This window comes from Piliocolobus tephrosceles, chromosome 11 (genome assembly GCF_002776525.5).
Source record: "Piliocolobus tephrosceles isolate RC106 chromosome 11, ASM277652v3, whole genome shotgun sequence".
Classification (NCBI taxonomy): domain Eukaryota; kingdom Metazoa; phylum Chordata; class Mammalia; order Primates; family Cercopithecidae; genus Piliocolobus; species Piliocolobus tephrosceles.
The window spans coordinates 26,606,826-26,627,090 of record NC_045444.1 but is presented as its reverse complement, the minus strand read 5'-3'; the positions used below and the strand labels follow the sequence as shown (position 1 = coordinate 26,627,090).

The window sequence follows — 20,265 nt, the reverse complement described above, 5'->3', positions numbered from 1 at the left end:
CAGAATGTATATGGAATTAGGTCACATAATCATGGGAACTGGAAAGTCCAAAATTTGCAGAGTACATCAGCAGGCTGGAGACCCCAAAAGAGTTGATGTTGCTGCTTGAGTTCAAAGAGAGCCTGAAGGAAGAATTTCGTCTTTCTCAGGGGATCCCAATCTATTCCTAAGGCCTTCAACTGATTGGATGAGGCCAACCACATTATAGAGGGTAACCTGCTTATTACTCAAATTCTACTGATGTTCATATCATCTAAAACATACCTTTACAGCAACATCCAGATGGAATGACCAATGTACCATGGGCTAGCCAAATTAATTCATACACTTGACCATCACACATAGTTAGCTACACAGTATACTTTAGGTGTGGTTGTGTAAATCAATGCAGAATTCCCATAAGAACAATAGCTTGGAATCCAGAAATAATTATTTGTGTTCATATCTGCTCACCAATTTGTTTGCTCTATCTATTCGCTTTTATTGCTTTAGGTGTGGTTGTGTAAATTAGTGCAGAATTCCCGTAACAGTAATAGCTTGGAATCCAGAAATTATTATTTGTGCTCATATCCACTCACTAATTTGTTTGCTCTATCTATCTGCATGTATTAGTGACTACCAGGTTATGACTTTTCAGGACCTTTTATTGTGAGACATTTCTCCTTGGTCTCTCACATTTCTGCATGTCTTAAAGTAAGACACTTACTGTCTTTTCTTCAGAAGTATCTTTTCAAGAATGTTTGTATAGCAGAGTATTGAGAGAAAGAGACAGAGTCACCTGCTAATGAAAACAGCAGGCCTTCTTACTGCCCATTATAATAGGCTTCGATTTTCTAAACTCAGAATTCCTCTCTTGTAATGCCACCCACAGTGTATGAAAGCATCCATATGGACCCCTCCCAGTTGCCCCTGCGGACTTTGGAGTAAAAGGAACTGACACCAATCTGCTGATGACTATGCTGCTTGTTGTGCCATGAGTAATAAAATCTTTTATATCAGTTCCACAAGTCTTGTATCTTCTACCAGAATTCATAGAACAAAAACAGACAAACTTGTAAGCTTGAAAGTATGATAAAAATCTCAGTCCTTAACCATTCTGGATCTTTCATTTTAATTGTCCCTGTAGATTATTGGTAACTATGATGCATACTATTGCACTATCTTTACTTGTCCATGTCTTCATTGTATCAAAGATAAAGTATCTGAATATCATAGAGTGATGATCTGTATCCCCTGAACCATTGAAACTGGCAGTCTGCATTGGATAATGAAAGGAAACCATTATGTTTTAATATATTCTGTTTATTCTGGAAAATAAGACCCTTGTATGCACTCTACATATCTCTTTGAATACAAAATCAAGGTATTTTGTACTGAGTGAGAATGGCTTGCGTATTCACCCTGCTTGACCTAACAACTAAGGAGAAATCTGGAATGAAAATGAGAATGAGAAACATCACCCTCAGCTGGCCATTAGGGACTGATAGTATCTTTAGTTTGTGACCAGAGACCCTTGAAACTCCAAGAGACAACTTATTCAGCAAGCAAATTTTACTGCTACACTATTAATTAAATCAATGTCATTTACTCATATTGGATACCTATGAGCTATTTATAGCCTCAAGCCATATTGAAATGCACAAAGAGAATTTGTGTTAATTGAACTACAAGAATAGGAGACAGGAAAGTTGTCCAACTGTTGACTCTAGGGTGAGGTAAGTCATCTCTGGTCTTAGGCATGTCTACATGCGTGATGCAAATTTAATCATTTAAGGTAACTTACCCTACTCTGTACTCATGTAGACACTTACATTGCAACTCAGAAAAATAATGTTCATGCTAAGGATAGATAACCCTGGATAAACTTGTATAAGGTAGAAAAATGTAGAAACTATGATTTTATAATGGCCATTTTGGGGTATAATTTTTAATTAATTTCTTATTATATGCATCAAATTCTGTTGTAAAGCATCAACATCTATGGATCATTTTTGGAGGTCCTGCTCATGTACCATAACAAAAATAAGGCCACTGCTCACATCCTTTCTTGTAAAAAATCATGGACCCAATTTAAAAGTAGGCAATTATATTTTAAGTATGCAAAACTTTAGTCTTATGTCTCATGAATGTGTAACATCTGAAAATCAGGCCTGTAATGAAGTTTTCATTTTAGAAAAATGTTTTTCTCCCAAAACCACTTTCTTTAAAAATGTTTATTTGGTCTAGTCCAAAGTATTACATTCATTTCAAGAATGGTCCTATTTATTCTTTTTAAATCTGCATCATCATTCTTTTAAAATTTACATAAATTTCATTATATATTATTTATCCTCATTTCCTTGGTGGTAGGGGTCTTTTATGGGAAATAATATTGTTAACATAAGGTGTTTTTCACTTAAGTAAACCATGCATTTCATTATTAATCCTAAATTTGAATGAGATGTGTGAGTGTGTGGGTGTTTAATGCACTATTTATATATTACTCCATTCATACAAGTTATTTTGAATTGCTAGAACAATGTTTACAAGGATAACATGTTATAGAAATTTTAATAATTTGAGAAAAATAATATATTAAGTTTTCAGAATGCATGTAAAGGCTTTATTTTCTGAATATGAGTAAATGTGCAATATCTTAGCATGAAAAATATAGACATAATGTTAATCTAAACAAAGCTTAGAAATAATTATCTACTGGATTTTTTTTTTCTGAAGAAGAACAAACATGTTGATTCCTTGCCTATTGATGCATGAAAATGGGTATTTTGTGAAAGCTAAGGGAGATTTTGACCAGATGTTTAAAATAATCATGCTCTTGTTTGCTATTTTTTATCCAATAATAATAATAAATAGTAGCAAATATGAATTTTATAATGTAGGATACTTGAACTCTATCCCAAAGTACACAAAGCAATCTATTCTACCAAGTTTATCAAACATCTTCTTTGCATTTTAATATCATGTGTTTTCTCAAGCTAATAATTGGACTCTCTGTAGTCACTGATGTTTTTGGACCTTTGAATGCCACAACCTTCATATGTACCTGATCTGGTTAAAGGGCTTTTGTTCATAGAGTCATTATTAGTCAGTCTCAGGCAGGAGCCAAATAGACCCCTTTGAATAAAATATCAAACGTACATAAGACTGATGTTCTACATGTATAACTTCTCCATCTAATTTATAAGTTAAAGCAGGGATCAAATAATGTGGAAGCAGAATGCTCCCCTTATCAATGTATATTTGTTGAGAAAGGAAGTAATTGATTGTTCAAGCTTTGTTCTGCAAAAGAGAAATTCCTCTTTGCCTTATTAAAGATAACCTAAAAAGATTCCCAATTTGCTCATAGATCTTTTCATACATTTTCTTATTTTAAAATTTTTATTCATTGTCATTCTCCCTATAACAGAAAAATAAATCAAAGCACAAACAGAAAACAACCTTAAAAAATACTCTAGGCTAATTCCTTTATTACTATCTTAATACAGTAGATACCTTGCTTAAGGAAAGATTATACAGAAATTATAGTGATATTATTACAGGAATAATAATCATTATATTTATGTATTATTTAGTATGTGCCAACCATTATTTTAAGAATATCACATATATTTATTTATATACTATTTTTAGTCAAAGTTAGTCACTGGTAAAAATGCAAGAAAATACAGAAAAAAGCATTTTAAAGGCAAAAAACGTAAGATATATTCCTATCAAGTAGTACCCTTAAAGAAAGGAGACAGAAGAGATATAAAATATTTTTTAATCCTGATAGGTTAATAAAAACTAACATGAACAGATAAGTTACTGTATTCCAGGAAATATGCTAAATGTTTACATGCAGTAGCTATTAATAGTTTGTCCTTTGTAATCACCTGATGAGGTAGGTGGTATTATAATCTTCACTTTCCTGATGCATCACTGAGTTTGCTTACCCAAGTGTCAGAAACAAAAATTTCATCCATACAGCATTGTAACTGCTTCATATGAAAAAAATAAATAAATCTCTAGTTATATATTAAAAGGAAAAGTTTCAAAAATAAGAAGGTTATCCAGCATGAAGACTTTTTTATACTGGAGCAGATTTCAAATGTAATTCAATTTTTGAAAACCAACTAAGATAGAAATCAGCTATAGACTATAATAAATTGAAAAGAGTAAATAACTACTCTCGTTCCATTATGCAAGAATAGGAAAGTGCTCAGGAAAATTAAGTGTCAATAAGTAAAGACAAAATTAAACTTCTTTTTCTAAGCATAGGCACAATTAACCTATGAAAATTACTCATTGGATGGTAATGAAGCAGATAGCTTAGTGAAATTGGGAACATATCTGATTCACTATAATGGGATTTTCAGTTAGATCAGATCACATTTTGTATCAGTCATTCTGAATCACGACACATGTTGATTAGCAATAAGGGTTACAAGGGAAAATTGTAGGTTTTTTCCTGAGCCAGAAGGACCATGATTAAACAACATGATAATAGTAAATATCCATTGTGTCTGCATACAGGGAAATGTGATACAGATTTTCTTGTAGTGTGTGAATGCACAGCTCCTTCTCTAACATATACTACCTATTGCTTTTGTCCAGTAAATTCCAGTTCTGTAACTCATGCCAAAAAGGAAGAGAGGAAGTCTGTGCAGACTCCCTTGGTTTTGAGAGAAAAGAAGGAGTTCATAGCAATTTTTCCTGCAACGGGAGAATAGAATTGTCGTCGTAATGTTGTAGGCTGAAGTGTGGTTTGCAAAATGGCAAAAAGCAACGACAGGATGCTACAGAAACTCACCCTAGGAACTGTGCTGTTTTGAGCGTTTCCACACTGTGGGTCATAAGGCTTGGATTTTTATCCAATTGCTATTGCTTTATGAACAATAATAGACTATAAGTAACTGCCTTCACTTTGAAGTTTTCGTTACCCCCCTTTATAAAATAAAGGGTTTGAATTAGGTGAACTCCTAGGATTATTATTTGTCTGTTACATTTGAATTATCGTTGCCTGTATCTCACATAATCCTGTAATAGGATTCTTTGTAAGGTAAGTCAAAAATAGAAATATTTCAGTGATTTCTTGCGATTCACTATTGACGCAGTTCTGGGATGAAAGCCTGTCCTGGACTTTCATACTTGTGCTCCTGCTGAAACTGTTCATCCTTGGGCAAGAAGACATTCATACTATTTTGATTACTCAGATTGCATATTACAAGTTTGAACATGCTGACACAGTACTAGTAGATTTTTCTTCAGAACAGTCTATGTTGCTGAATTTGTCACTTATATTCGAGCTTTTTCACTCCTATCACTTACATGTTCCATTTTTCTGCAGATCACTGAATTACAATAAATTGAGGTTCCATTAAAATCTGAGTTAATGACCATGATTCATTTGTTAACATTGTGTACAATTGAGAGAGGGTCTATTATTCACATAAAAAGACATCCAAAATAAAATTGAAAAGTATTCTGTAAAAAATAGTGACATTTGCAAAAATTACACCATAAAGATTTCATGGATCAGAGTTCATTCCTTTTTGAACTAGAGTTTTTATTAGGTAGAATATTAGTAGTGAACACTAATTTTACTGTAATTGTAAAAGCAGTTTCTTTCTTGTTTTTGCTTTTATATATATATATATAGATCTGGATAATGTAGAGGGCATTGCTGTGGACTGGATTGGAAATAATCTTTACTGGACCAACGATGGCCATAGGAAAACCATTAATGTGGCCAGGCTGGAAAAAGCTTCTCAGAGTCGGAAGACTCTTTTAGAGGGTGAAATGTCTCATCCCAGAGGAATTGTGGTGGATCCAATTAATGGGTATGAAATATTTGACTAGCTTTGTATAAGAAAAATGATAGTAGATAAATGTATTTCTTATATAGTTAATAGTAGTCAGCTTTATTTTAATTCATATGTATAGCTGAAATTCCACACAAATGGTCTTAATGGATAAGTTACATATTTAATGGTTTTTCTGTCCTAGAGAATGTACTAAATAAATATGTTAAAATACACTGACCTGAAATAGATTACTGCACAAAGATATATTACTTGATTTATTAAAATTAGCACTATAATTCTGTATTTTGAGCAGCCAACACCAAGATAAATAATCAATTCAATTAGAGAATCAATTCTATATTTTAAAGGCACTTGAAATTTAATGTATTCAAAAAAATAGCAAAAGTTTTTATACATTTCCTGCAGGTCAGACATTTTATTAAATGGGTTACTATGACCCTATTTTGTAACCCTCACAATAATCCTCTGAATTAATTGCTATTCTTATCCCTGTTTTATGAAGTTGAAAATGATAACTGCCTTGCCAAACACCGTTCAGTTAGTAAAAGACTGGGTATACATTTATTCCCAGGGAGCCTGTCTCTGTGACTTTACTCTTAGCCACTAAACTTCACTGCTTTTTATTAGTCTAGGATGATAATCACAATTTTAGATACCATCATAATTTCTATATAGGGACATCATTTTATAGTATGTATTACTTGTTTTAGAATGAAATATTTAGTCCAATTCTTGGCAATATGTTTTCTTTTGATTTTTATTCAGCGCTATTACCTGCATGCAAAACTGTACTTATAGAAATATCAAAGAAGCAGAAATTTTAATAGTATTTTATAACTTAAAAAATGTTATTTATTGAATATTTTACATGTGTAGTTTTTTGGAGTGTTTTCCTTCCATGGCTTACATCAAGACATCAAAAAATAGATTTTCTTTACACTTCACTGCACACATACAAAAAATATGTATTGTATAGGAGGCATGTGAATCCCTTATAAACTGAGATCACCAAATTGCAGTTCCTAGAGTTGTTTATGTTGAGAGTAGCTCCACATACAACCAGGGTGCTTCTTTGTGGGGAGTGAGTGAACTCATTGTAAGTGTTTTCATAGGGCGTAATTATAAAGTAATTTTGGTGATTTTATGTTTGGATTATATGATCATCTGTTAAATCAGTCTTAGTTTTTGAAGAGAGTATTTATTCCACACTGTCCAAATCTATATGAAGAAATTTTTTAATTTTAAATTTCTGTCTTAAAACAGAAATTACACAGAAATTAATTTCTGTCTTAAAACAGTATCTTCTTTCTCACTATTCTGTTAGAGAAAATGTTTTCTGATAGAGCTAAAGGGTCTTTTTTGTGCCCAAGAGATGACATAAATGTGGAAGTCATATAAACATATAATTTAGAAGAAAATTTACAGCCCACTAGCTCCAACTCTTTCATCAAATTTAGAAATCCTCTTCAACATCTCCCAAGTTTGTAGGCATCCAAATTATGTTAGAAACCTGTAGCATCTACGTACTTCAAGCTATCTGAAGGCAGTTCTGATTAATAGAATATTTTTTTCATTGAGACAGTATCTGCATCCCTGTAATGTCTTCCTACCACCTGTCCCTATATGCAAGGAATAAGTGCAATAAATATTATTTAAAACTAGACAGTGTTACTGATAAACAGAGGAAATAACTTAGTTTGACTCATCTCCAGAAAGGCTGGGGATAGTCTTCATCAGATAATTACATTCGAACAGTGCTTGAAATAGAAGGTAGAATTTTTCTTGCTATATTAACAGAAGGCCAGATTAACCTATGTTTTATGTGAAGAATACTCAGAGGTCCACTTAGAAAAATTACTTGTATTAGTTCCTGCTTATTTTATAGGTTATATTTCTATTTCATGTGTTTAAGAATTCTCATCATTTGGTATTGATTGCAAAGCTTTCATAATATTATTTTTTATTCTTATTTTTATTATTTTTGAGACAGAATCTCACTCTGTTACCCAGGCTGGAGTGCAGTAGTATGATCTTGGCTCACGACAGCCTTGATAGCCTGGGTTCAAGTGATCGATTCTCCCACCTCAGCTTTGAGACTAGCTGGAATTACAGGCACAAGCTACCATGCCTGGATACTTTTTGTATTTTTTTGTAGAGATGAGGTTTTGCCATGTTGCTCAGCCTGGTCTCAAACTCCTGGGCTCAAGTAATTCACCTGCCTCAACCTCCCAAAGTGCTGGGATTACACGCATGAGCCATGGTGCCTGGCCCACAATATACATTTAAGCTTATATATATATATATATATATATATATATATATATATATATATGTATGTATGTATCTCCTCTCTCAGATTGGCGTTACTTAGAAAAATAATTTTCTTATATTTTGTTTAAATAAAAATAATTTTAAGTGATGGGTCAGTTGGCGAACAATTCCTTTTTTCAAATAGTAAAAGAATATGCAGTATATTTAGAATATCCAGATTTATTTTGTGTGTGTGTGTGCACGCGCACACACACAGGCACATGTATGCGTGATTTGGGTCACAGAAAAAAATGTGTTGCCATGATCAAAAGTAGAAGCTGTAGGGTAAGATAACTGTAACATTAATAAGTCATAAATTAGCAAAAATAAAACTGCATTGATCAACTTTATATAAAAAATATTTCAGGAAAATATCAATAGAGATGAAAAGATTGCATGTTTCGCCTTTGTATAGTTCATTTATATAGCTGATGTCAAGTAGTTATACCTAACTAGCATAGAATTAGAGCAAACAGAATGACTATCCTTTTTGTTACTAAATTGTCCTAATTAAAAAATCACTTTAAGGAAGTACAAGACACAAGATATAAATACTTCCGTGTTTATTTCTAGGATTAATACAATTCAACAGTCTCCTTGGGTCTGAAAAGGCGTATCAACATAATTGAAAACCGTTAAGAGAATGTAAAAAGAGCTTAATTGGTTTGAAATAATCGGTAGTGTGTTCATCCTCAGTTTTCCCAAGTCAGCCAGTTTAGATCACAGTAGGATTTTTTGTCATGGTGACAGACTTTTTCCAAATGCACTTAGAAATTCTTAGGGTCTACAAAATGGGGGAGGCAAGAGATCTAATAAGGGTATTTCAAGGGTCAGCAGCTTAGAAAAGATTTGAGACTTTATAAAGTTGTATATGAGATGACTGGATTAAACCTACACTTTAATTAATAAACTCAAGAACTTTCACATGACCCTAAAACAACCCATGTGGTGGGTTTTAACCTCATTCATGAGGGAATTGGAACATTAGTTCAAGACCCCCTCTCCTACTGTTAGAGCTTATACAAAAGATTTGTTTTTAAAGGCAGATGCTTTTGTTTGAGATAGAAATTAAAGCTCAAAATCTCAAGGTCAGTCAACTTGCTATTACTAAACTTATGTGTGGATAAATCATCTTCTGTAGATTTTGGGGTAATAATAAGCAGCAATAAAACATAGATTATTTGCATCAGGAAGACAAATCACACCTAGCCAAACAAACTCAGTATGACTATGCCCTTTAGAACAAAGGCAGTTCAATTACCTGTCTTAAAAAATAATAATTCATCTGAGATTAACTAAAGTCTGGAGTAGATCTTTAACTGTGCCATGGGTTCTCATGTCAGTCGATCTGCTTTTTAATTGTGTAATTGATGATATACTTTTTGAGGTGGACAACACTTAAAATAGTAATGACCCAGAAAATCATTTCCTATACTTGGTATCAACACCTCCCAAAAATAGCTATTTGGCATTTACTGTCAGGTTCATTAATGCGTGAAGCCAGTAAGTGTGATAGTGGTGGCAGTTGGCTTTTCTGTAATAAGTGTAAACGCACAGTTCTACCAAACAAGTCTTTGCTTTCCTTAAAACTTCACAATTGCCCACTCTTTGACAGATAAACTACTTAAATAGGAGGACAAATCAGAATGAAACTAGAATTTATGGAGCTGCCAAATCTGAGGAAGTGTCTATACTGTGGTTGGTTGTAATAACACGTATGCATTTTTAATGTCTTAGTTGGATGTATTGGACAGACTGGGAGGAAGATGAAATAGATGACAGCGTGGGAAGGATTGAGAAGGCCTGGATGGATGGATTCAATCGGCAGATTTTTGTGACTTCAAAGATGCTGTGGCCAAATGGTTTAACTCTGGACTTTCACACCAGCACATTATACTGGTGTGATGCCTATTACGATCATATTGAAAAAGTGTTTTTGAATGGAACTCACAGGAAGGTAAAAGACAAATGCTGCTGTTTTTAACCCACAGGCTTCTTTTTTTCACAGAGCCTTGTTTTGTTGTGTTAAAAATACTTTCAAGTTTATTTTTACTCTTCTGAGGTGGCTGCCAATGGTCTCCATGGGGTGGCTGAAGGAGGCTGAGCATTAAGGAGTGCAGCTGGCACTTGCCTCTGGGAGATCAGGCCCAGCTCACTGTGGTGTGCCAGGATTTGTGGGATTTTTAAAAGCAGCTCTCAGGATATCAGAGCTGTTTTAAAATGCAGTTTTTCTGCATTATTGATGAGTTTTCTATAACCAAGCAACCCCACTCTATTAAAATATGTTCAATATCTTCAGCTGAAGTTTAACATTACGTACGATGAGGAAGTAATTACACTGTATTTAGTTGAGTAAATAACTTGGTGACATTGAAAATTAAACATGTAGTAGGAATGAGCCGAACTTCAAGCTTATTGGTATGAATAGGTATCAGTTTCCTCTTGCTTTTTTTGCTAGAGTAACTGCAAAATGATTTTGAAATTCTTAGGTAAAATTGAGGACGATGCAGTTGGCTGTGAGACAGAGGCATAGTTGACAAAACAGAACCTCTATATTTCATGTTTTGGTTACCTAATTACACATGACACCAATAACTGACTTTATGAGTTAAATAATAGAAAAAGGGAATGTTAGGAATGACCAAAACCCTTCCTTTAAGTTATATTTCTTTTCTTTTTGGAAAGAAAAACTGCCTATTTGGCTAAGCCTACTCATTATGGATTCTGTTTTAGAAAGAAATACTAATCAATCAATGCTGATTGACTCTAACAATACTGTAGATACTTTCTTCAAATAAGTACAATTGGTTGGCATTTAACCTAATGTCACATACTTAACAGGTGCTAGATAAATCTTTATGTTTTCTTAGAAGATGTTGGTATGTAAACAATAAACATAATACTTTCATGGCCAGCATATTTTAGCTTACGTAAAGGTGAAAAAAAAATTAAGAAACCGTGTCAATTATTCAATATATGATAATTTGGTAAGAATAATTCAGTTAAAAGGAGCGAAATTTAAATTTATGACCCTAAATTGTTTAGATAATTTTCTTAATTCTCTAATATTAAGTGAATACAAAATCTTTTTCATCTTGTATTCAATATATTTTTATTTGTGGTGAAAGATGAAAAAGTATTATTATTGAAGTATAATTTATTCCCCTTCTACAATCCTTCATGTGAAACTGGACTTAAAGTTTTATCACATGATTCCTCCATTTAAGGAACAACAAAACAATATAGCTAGAATGTAAGTAGAATACATTAACATAATCAGAATTTAATTTGCCAGTGAGTTTTTATCTATTTACTAAGAATAAATGTGTCTGTGTTTAAAATTAAAATCTTTACCATCTTTTCTGTCAGATCCAAGATTTCTTAAATTTGCATTGGCCCAATTAAAGTAAGAGGATTATTTTTACTCCCAATGCTGTTTGAACATCTTCTATCTGTTGGTTACTGGATGAGCAATGTTGAAATAAACATGATTATTCAGATTGCTTTCTATCCCAGGATACGATACTGAAACATCATAAGCAAAAGAAACAGGAATGAGAGTAGGGAAAAGTCATTTTAATATTTGCATTCTTAACCATATTTTTCATGCCATAGATGAAAGAATTTACACGGATAAAATATAGATGGTTTCCGTCAAATAGCATGCCCTAAAACAAACAAAAAATATGCTCATATTGTGAAATCCATTTTTCAAATCTATCAGAGAAAATGAGTTAAGATATTAGATTGTTATCTGTTATACTTATTGAGTGTCACTTTCTCTATCTGGTTATGTTTCTAAAGTCGAGTTCTGATTTTTCACAATGTGTTTATATTTTACAGATTGTTTACAGTGGGAGAGAACTGAACCACCCTTTTGGACTGTCGCATCATGGAAATTATGTGTTCTGGACAGATTATATGAATGGTTCCATTTTTCAACTCGATTTGATAACGAGTGAGGTGACATTGCTGAGGCATGAAAGACCACCCCTATTTGGGCTTCAGATTTATGATCCACGAAAGCAACAAGGTATTAAAAAACAAAAATGCTTCTGAGATTCACATATAATAATACTTCAAAGTAGTTGTAAAAGGTTTATCTTGACAGCATTGCTATAGTTTTATGAAAAAAGATGTCAAATTTGCTCCAAAGTCAACCAAATCAGACTTTGTTATCATAGAAATTTACTTTTTGTTGTTCTAAATAGCCTGAGTGATTATCCCTGGGAATTCTCTATAAGTGAGGTTTAAGGTTTTCTCCAAGTGTTTCCTTTTCTTCATGTGATTTTCATTGAAGACAGCTGTTGTTAGTTATTTAAAGTAAAACAATTATCTTAATGTTTTCAAAGAGTAAGAATGGTTAAATGTGAGAACTTCCTTAGTTTGAAAAGAAAACTATTGAAAATTGAAGATGCATTATACAAGAAAAATGTTATTTTAAAAAGTATTTTAGTATGTTTACCTGATTAGTTTCTTTTTTTTTTTGAGACGGAGTCTAGCTCTGTCACCCAGGCTGGAGTGCTGCGGCCGGATCTCAGCTCACTGCAAGCTCCGCCTCCCGGGTTCATGCCATTCTCTTGCCGAGACGGGGTTTCACCGTGTTAGCCAGGATGGTCTCGATCTCCTGACCTCGTGATCCGCCCGTCTCGGCCTCCCAAAGTGCTGGGATTACAGGCTTGAGCCACCGTGCCTGGCCCTACCTGATTAGTTTCAATGCATATTTAAGGAACACGTAATCATTTTAGATGACACAAAAGTAAAACCATCTATCACAATATGTGTGTCTTCTTAAAATCAGATAATATGTTTTATTTGTGTGAGTTATTAATACTTATTAGGACATCTACACATAGCATTACTCAGAATTTAGATATTGAACAAAGAAAACAGTTTAGTACATTATGTGGTAGGTTTTTTTGTGAGTCTAAATAATCATTTTTCCTTTTTTTAATAGAGATATCCTTGTAAAAATTTAATGAACATGCAGTTCAATACGTTTAAGATGAATAAATTATATTATGAATTTCCTAACACGTATGCTATCAATAGGAAATTATCTAGCAACCGAGTGTTTTAAGATACTTCAGCTAAAACAGTGATCCTACACCAATAAAGTTTCAGTTTTTTCCCATTGTATTAACATTGCTTCAATGGAATACAAATGCAATTGTATAAAATAATGGAAATGTATAAATGAGAAATATCAATAGCTGATAAAAGATAAAATTATCTTTTAAAAGAATAAAACTGAAATTATGTGGATGGCACAAGCCATAGCTATGGACAAGAAATGAGGAATGGAAACAATTGCCTGGATAGATTAAAAAGTAATATTTTGCTATATTCATATAAACCCTGCACTACCACCACACTACCACAGCTTGCCTACACTGAACAAGAGCCCAGGATATGAATAGAAACAATCCTTTTCATATTGTGAAGGATCTGCTTTTCAGGATTATACTTCTCTCTCACTTCACAGTCCAATCAATATACGATCACATTTTCCATTTCCCTTCTCTTTAGAATTGTTCCTCTTGAATGTCATTGCTGAATTTCCCTCACCAAAGTCCATAACATTTTTACCATCTTCAGATTCTTAAAGCTTCCAGTTGCTTTAGTGAGCTGTTTAACTAAATGCAACACATGTAGTGAAAAATGCCCTGGGCTTAGATCTGGGTCCTAACATCTTCTCCTTTCAAAACTTTGGACTCATCATGAAAGATTTAACAAAAATAAGAAATACCTTCTTCATAACATTTCCATGATGGTTAAATAGCTACTTGTTATTGAAAAGCAAAACTTCCGTAGCACTGTGCCTGACAAACAAATTATGATACGTAACTTTCCCCTACAATTTCTCTAATAAAAGACATTTGTTTTTAAAGCTACGTTTTAAATAAATATTCAATGGAATAGTGCAGCATAATAATATACAATGAAGTACATAACTCTTGATAGATAATATTTTTGGTGTTCTGAAAGGTGTCATTGATGTATAATAGTGCAATGTTATTCCTTAGATGGAAAATGGTCTTTTAAAAGTGTTTTTCCCCATTTTAATTGACAGGATAATAAAAACTGAGCTCTAATTACTACACTCTTTTTCAATTTTTATTGCAGAAACCGTAATGTTTTGTCTTTCTCAGTGAATGTACTGAGAATAATTGATTGATAAATTTTATTAACTTAGTTGAATTAATCAATTGATTTTAGTTTTCTACCACTTCTTCATATAGCTAAGGATTACCTAGTACTTATCTATATGTTTGATCAAGCATTAAAATATGGAAAGGATTCCTGGTTAATACCATTTTTTCTCTCTCAAGGGACATTGATATTAGATAATCTACTTGAGTTCTAAATTTTTAGTGTCTTTTACTACATTGATCAAAGTAGCTGAATTATAAAGCAAAATACATTCAGATGTCCAGATATGGGCAGTTTGTCTTATAATTTTCTCCCAATGGTGTTACTCTTTACATCTTTTGAACATCAGATATTAATAAATATTTGAAAATAGATGATCTATGTCCCATAAATGTTGGTTTCATATTGTCCTGTTAGACTGTTTTTCTTTTTTCCCCTATGGATAAAATTTAACAATTGAATAGAAAACCAAATCTCTAAGTAATACATATCTCCTTTTCTTAATGGAATAAAATAAACTAATCTTATATAACCTTAGAGTCTCTCTCTCTCTCTCTCTCTCTCTCTCTCTGAGAGAATACAAACTATATTACTTTATATATAGTATATATAAACTATTTATATATAGTTTTTGAACATATGAATAGGTAGTATTAATACACACATACACCGCCTGACAAGAACACCATGAAAAATATTTGGAAATGCTAATAATGAGATATCTAAATATTTTAGACTCATTGTCAGAACATTAGTCAACTAATCAGATCCCCTCTTACTCCTCATATTAGAAGAGACTTGTCAACAGCCAGGCACAGTGGCTAACACCTGTAATCCCAGCACTTTGGCAGGCTGAGGGGGGTGGATTACCTGAACTCAGGAGTTTGAGACCAGCCTGAACAGCATGGTGAAATCCCATCACTACTAAAAATACAAAAATTAGCCAGGGGCAGTGGCGGGAGCCTGTAATCCTAGCTACTCTGGAAGCTGTGGCAGGAGAATGGCTTGAATTTGGGAGGCGGAGTTTGCATTGAGCCGAAAATGTGCCACCGCACTACAACCTGGGTGACAGAGCAAAACTCTGTCTAGAACAAAAAAGACTTGTCAAGTTACTTGAAATATACCAGTGAATTTCAGGAAGGTAGATATAAATACATAACATACTAAACAGAAAGGTACCTCTAGGAAAGAATTCTTAAGTAATTCTTAGGGATTTAGTGTCAGGATGTTTTTCTCAGATACTACTGTCATTTCTTCAGGTAAAATTTATAAGCTTTCCTTTTTCATTAACATTAGATATGTGGAACAAGTTTTTAAAGCTTTCTTCTGTTATTCCTCGTATAAAGAGCAACAATTGTGTAAAATGATAATCTTTCCTTTTCATTTTCTAGGTTCAAAAGCACACTTTGATTTTTTTGTACATTTTGGGGAATGAGATAGTCAAAACTAAGTAATATTTTAGTAAGGGTTGATTACATGTATCCTATTATTTTATGACAAACAGAATACATTTATTAACTAAGAAATAGCTGTAACTATTAAAACTACTGGGAAGTGGATTAAGCATTGTTATTTAATTGTCACAACATATGTTTAAAATAGATACTATTGATTTATATTTTATGTATGAGAAACCCAAGGATCAGACAGATGTAGCCATTGGCCCTCAAGAAACACAGTGAGCCAGGGATTAAACTGAGATTCAAATTCAGATCTGTTTGACCAGAAAGTATTTTTCTGTGTTTAATTTGTGTGGCCAATTTAATTTCCAAAATTATATATCTTCTATACTTTTAGATAGAAGAAAAGGAATGTGAATCTTCTTTAGTCATTATAATTTTATCACTGATGAGTTTTGTATTCAAATGTATATTTTTAATATAAAGCTCACCTTGACTGCTTTTATAGAATCCAGGATTTAGAGATTTTAGGTTATACAGGACTAATATAAGAGACATAGCAGTTTTTATTTAATGTATGACATATTTATTAATCACATTATTTTATAGGTTTAATAAAAAGCTTTCGATTTGGTGATGGGACCATCATCACAAAATTTTTCTTTCTTTTTAAATCTCCCATTTTTGAGATAATCACAAAAAAAAAATTAAGGAGTCTCTTAATATAGTTATACACACACACTTATGCAAGTGGCTTCAAGGCAAGTCAAATATAAACACAGTCTTCAATAAGTGTCTGATTCTGAAAGAGAGAAAAAGTAAGAAACATTTAATCCTTGCCTCAGATTGATTGACATCGTTCAAAATCAATTCTTCTGAAATTATACTAGATTAAATGCATAATTCATCTGGCCTTGGGATCTCACTCTTTTAGCCTTTATCTAACTTTTGGAATACATGAGATATCTACTGCCCCTTCTAAACTACAAGCTTGAATATCCCTACATTAGTTAGGAAAAAAAAGAATCCCCATAGTTTTACATATTTTATATTAACTTCAGAGATTTCTCACTTTGCCTATGATAAGACATTGAGAAGTCAAGAGTCCAGGACACATATAGAAAACAAGTTTTCTTTATTCAATTTTCAAGAAAATTCAGATTAAAGAAAGCCTGAAACAATGGAATTCCTTTGTGCTGGTTTTTATATTCTCTCATTTGCTCAAAAAAAGATACTTTATTAACAAAAGTTAAACTGCTAATATCTAAAAACATTAAGATGTTAATATAAGCTTGTGAAATGTTTTCACATATTATTTGTGTCTTTACTACCATTTTTTGGAAGTTCTATCTATCCACAAACTTATCCCTGCGCCTGCACTCCAAATGATTGCTCTTGTCATTCAAACTACTAACTAAAAGTTGCATTCACCACTTATTTATTTAACTAATGTTTATCAAACACACCCTATGCCGTGCACTATTTGTAAGGTGGAGAATAATTTTGCTTCTGGAAGATACAAGATTGGGGGAAAAAAAGACAAAGTTTTTGATGAAGCCAGTCGTCCATCTTCAACTAGATATTGAAAACTATTCTTCATTTGCATTCCTTGTGTTTTTGATTTTTAAAAACTATCTGCTTCCTAAAAGTAACAGACTTTTGTTGGTTTTGGTATATTATATTTAGTATGGTTTTTTTTATATAATTTTATTTTAATATATATAAATAAGTTAGTGTTTGAGAACACAATTTTAGAGAAAATCTTATTTCTAATTATTTATAAATAAATATAATCATAATGATTATCTAGAAATAAATGATAATTTAATAAGAATTATTTCCTATTTCTACATATTGGAAGAGTCATTTAGTTGCTCAGATATTCAGTTTTCCTACCTGTAAATGAGATAAAATCTTCCTTGTAATTTTATTTTAAAAATTGAATAAAATATAATATATATGTAAAGTAACTAGCTCTAGGATTGATTCTAATTTTTCATTAACAGCAGCTATTAATATGTTAATGATTTTTAATTAATATATAGGTCCGTGTTTGAAAAGTAGTCATTAAAACATGTTTTAAAGAGGATATTTTCACCTAAAATATTTTTCTAGTTCTTGGAAATTCAAAAAATACTATCATATGAGCTCTGTCTGGAACATATTAATGAAATTCAAAAATATATTGGGTCACTATTAAAATAAAGCTCTAAGCCCTTCAGAGGAGAGATACAGAATTAGTCAAATTAATTTAGATTTTGGATTTCTATTATGACAGAACAAATAACCAATTCCTCTCTCTTAATATGTAGCATTAACAGAAAATAAATATATTTCAAAGTTTGAATAATGCTAATTTATTTTTAAGTACTTAAATTTCATATTCATTTAGAATGGTGTGAGGTACACCACTGAATTAAAGAATATATTTAGCATATAATTTCAACATTTTAATATGTTGTCAGTAATTCCTTATTTCTTACTGCTTAAATTCTTTATGTATTTCTCAAGATATGTTGAATTAATTCTAATTTTCCAGAATCTGAATGCTCCTAAAATATTAAATATACTCTTTCATCCTGTACAGAATGTGTACAACATAGAATAACTATTCATCCTATGAAGCATTGCATTTTTATTCCATGATCGTGGAATAAACATGACCTGATCTGGAAGCTGCTTAAAGCATTTATGTATTTCCTATTTAAAAAACTCTGTATTAGGCTTAATTACCCTCTGAGTTCAGCAATTGATACTGTAGCATGAATTATTAGCTTTCTTGGCTTTCATATGTATTTTTTAATTTGTTATAAACACAGTGAATTAAATTTATTTTTCAAGATAATGAAATGAGAATATACTTTAGGTCGTTTCTTCTGATCAGTGGGCACTCAATGATAACCTGTGGTAATGTGTTGAATATTGCACGAAGGAGCATTTTAGAGTTTTTTTTTCTCATGTCTTATTATCCTCCACATAGCACATCCAACCTCTGAGGCTCACAGTATCACAACCTAGTCTGTCACTTTAATCACACTGCTGATATTTGCACTTTAATCATTTTATTCTTTTATTGAATGACTCTAGGTAATTAAAAGCTTGCTATTTTTAATATTTCAGTAAAATCTTCTGATATAATCCAAATGTTATTTATTGACACTTTGAACAAACTGCAACATAGAGTAATATGACCCTGAGATTATATTACCTATTGTATTGCTAGTGTTGCGTTATCTTTACAGTTTGACACATTTATAGGTAAGTATAGTCATATGTGGCATAGAGGTGGTTCAGTCAGTGATGGACTGCATGTATTGTGATGGTCTTATAAGGTAATAATAATGTATTTTTACTGTACCTTGTGTATGTTCAGATACAGAAACGCTATTATCATTGTGTTATAATTGTTTACAGTATTCAGTACTATAACATGCTGTGTACAGGTTTGTAGCCCAGAAGCAATATTTGATATATAGGTATACAATTTTTTAACACTGTGTTTGAAAAGTAGTCACTTAAACATGTTTTAAAGAGGACATTTTTACATAAAATATTTTTCTAGCTAACACTTTTTTTTTTTTTTTTTTTTTTTTGAGACGGAATCTGGCTCTGTTGCCCAGGCTGGAGTGCAGTGGTGCCATCTCGGCTCACTGCAAGCTCCGCCTCCTAGGTTCACGCCATTCTCCTGCCTCGGCCTCCGGAGTAATTGGGACTACAGATGCCCGCCACCACACCCAGCTACTTTTTTGTATTTTTAGTAGAGATGGGGTTTCACCGTGTTAGCCAGGATGGTCTCGATCTCCTGACCTCGTGATCCACCCGCCTCGGCCTCCCAAAGTGCTGGGATTACAGGCGCGAGCCACCGCACCTGACCGTCCAGCTAACATTTTTTAGCACCATGTAGTCTAGGTGCGCAGCAGGCTCTACATCGAGGTTTGTGTAAGGATGCTCTATGATGTTGGCACAATGATGTGATTACACATTTCTTAATATGTATACCCATCATTAAGTGATGCACAAGTGTAAATACACTTTATTCCTTTCCTTTCCAACCTGTAAGACGAATTGGCAATCTAAATTGTATTTATTTGTACCAACACCTTTACAATTGTTCAAGGATACAACACTACAGCTAGATAGGAGGAATAAGTTCCAAGGTTCTATACCACTGTGGGATGATTATAGTTAATGGTGATATATAGTTTCAAGTATCTGAAAGGTGGATATTGAATGTTCCCAACACAAAGAAATACGAAATGTTTGGGATTATGGATATGCCAGTTACCCTGATCTGATTACTATAATTATGTTTACTGAAACATCACTATGACTATGAACAATTATTACTTGTTGATTTAAACATAATTACTCAATTCTATCTGAGAGTCTGCAAGGGTGCCTCACATAGGTTCATGAATAGCACCTCTGTGAATTTCCTCTCATGCCTGCTTAATTGATGTCTATCGTATACCTCATTCGTGCCTCTGCTCGTTAGATCTACCCGGAGAACACTTTCACCCTTGTGAAGTGTACATTCACCTTATACCACCAACGCTGCTCATTTTTGAGTCTTCACAGATGTCCTGTGATTCCTGGAG

The 20,265-nt window shown here is 32.7% G+C and overlaps 1 protein-coding gene across 1 annotated transcript in view; it reads left to right on the top strand.

Moving 5' to 3' along the window:
- LRP1B (LDL receptor related protein 1B) overlaps window positions 1-20,265 on the top strand; it is a 1,636,277-nt gene that overhangs the window by 835,069 nt on the left and 780,943 nt on the right. The window contains exons 12-14 of the mRNA XM_026453105.1: window positions 5,639-5,819; window positions 9,852-10,071; window positions 11,958-12,147. Of these exons, the coding sequence (XP_026308890.1) occupies window positions 5,639-5,819; window positions 9,852-10,071; window positions 11,958-12,147 (591 nt within the window). The remainder of the gene's footprint in view (window positions 1-5,638; window positions 5,820-9,851; window positions 10,072-11,957; window positions 12,148-20,265) is intronic.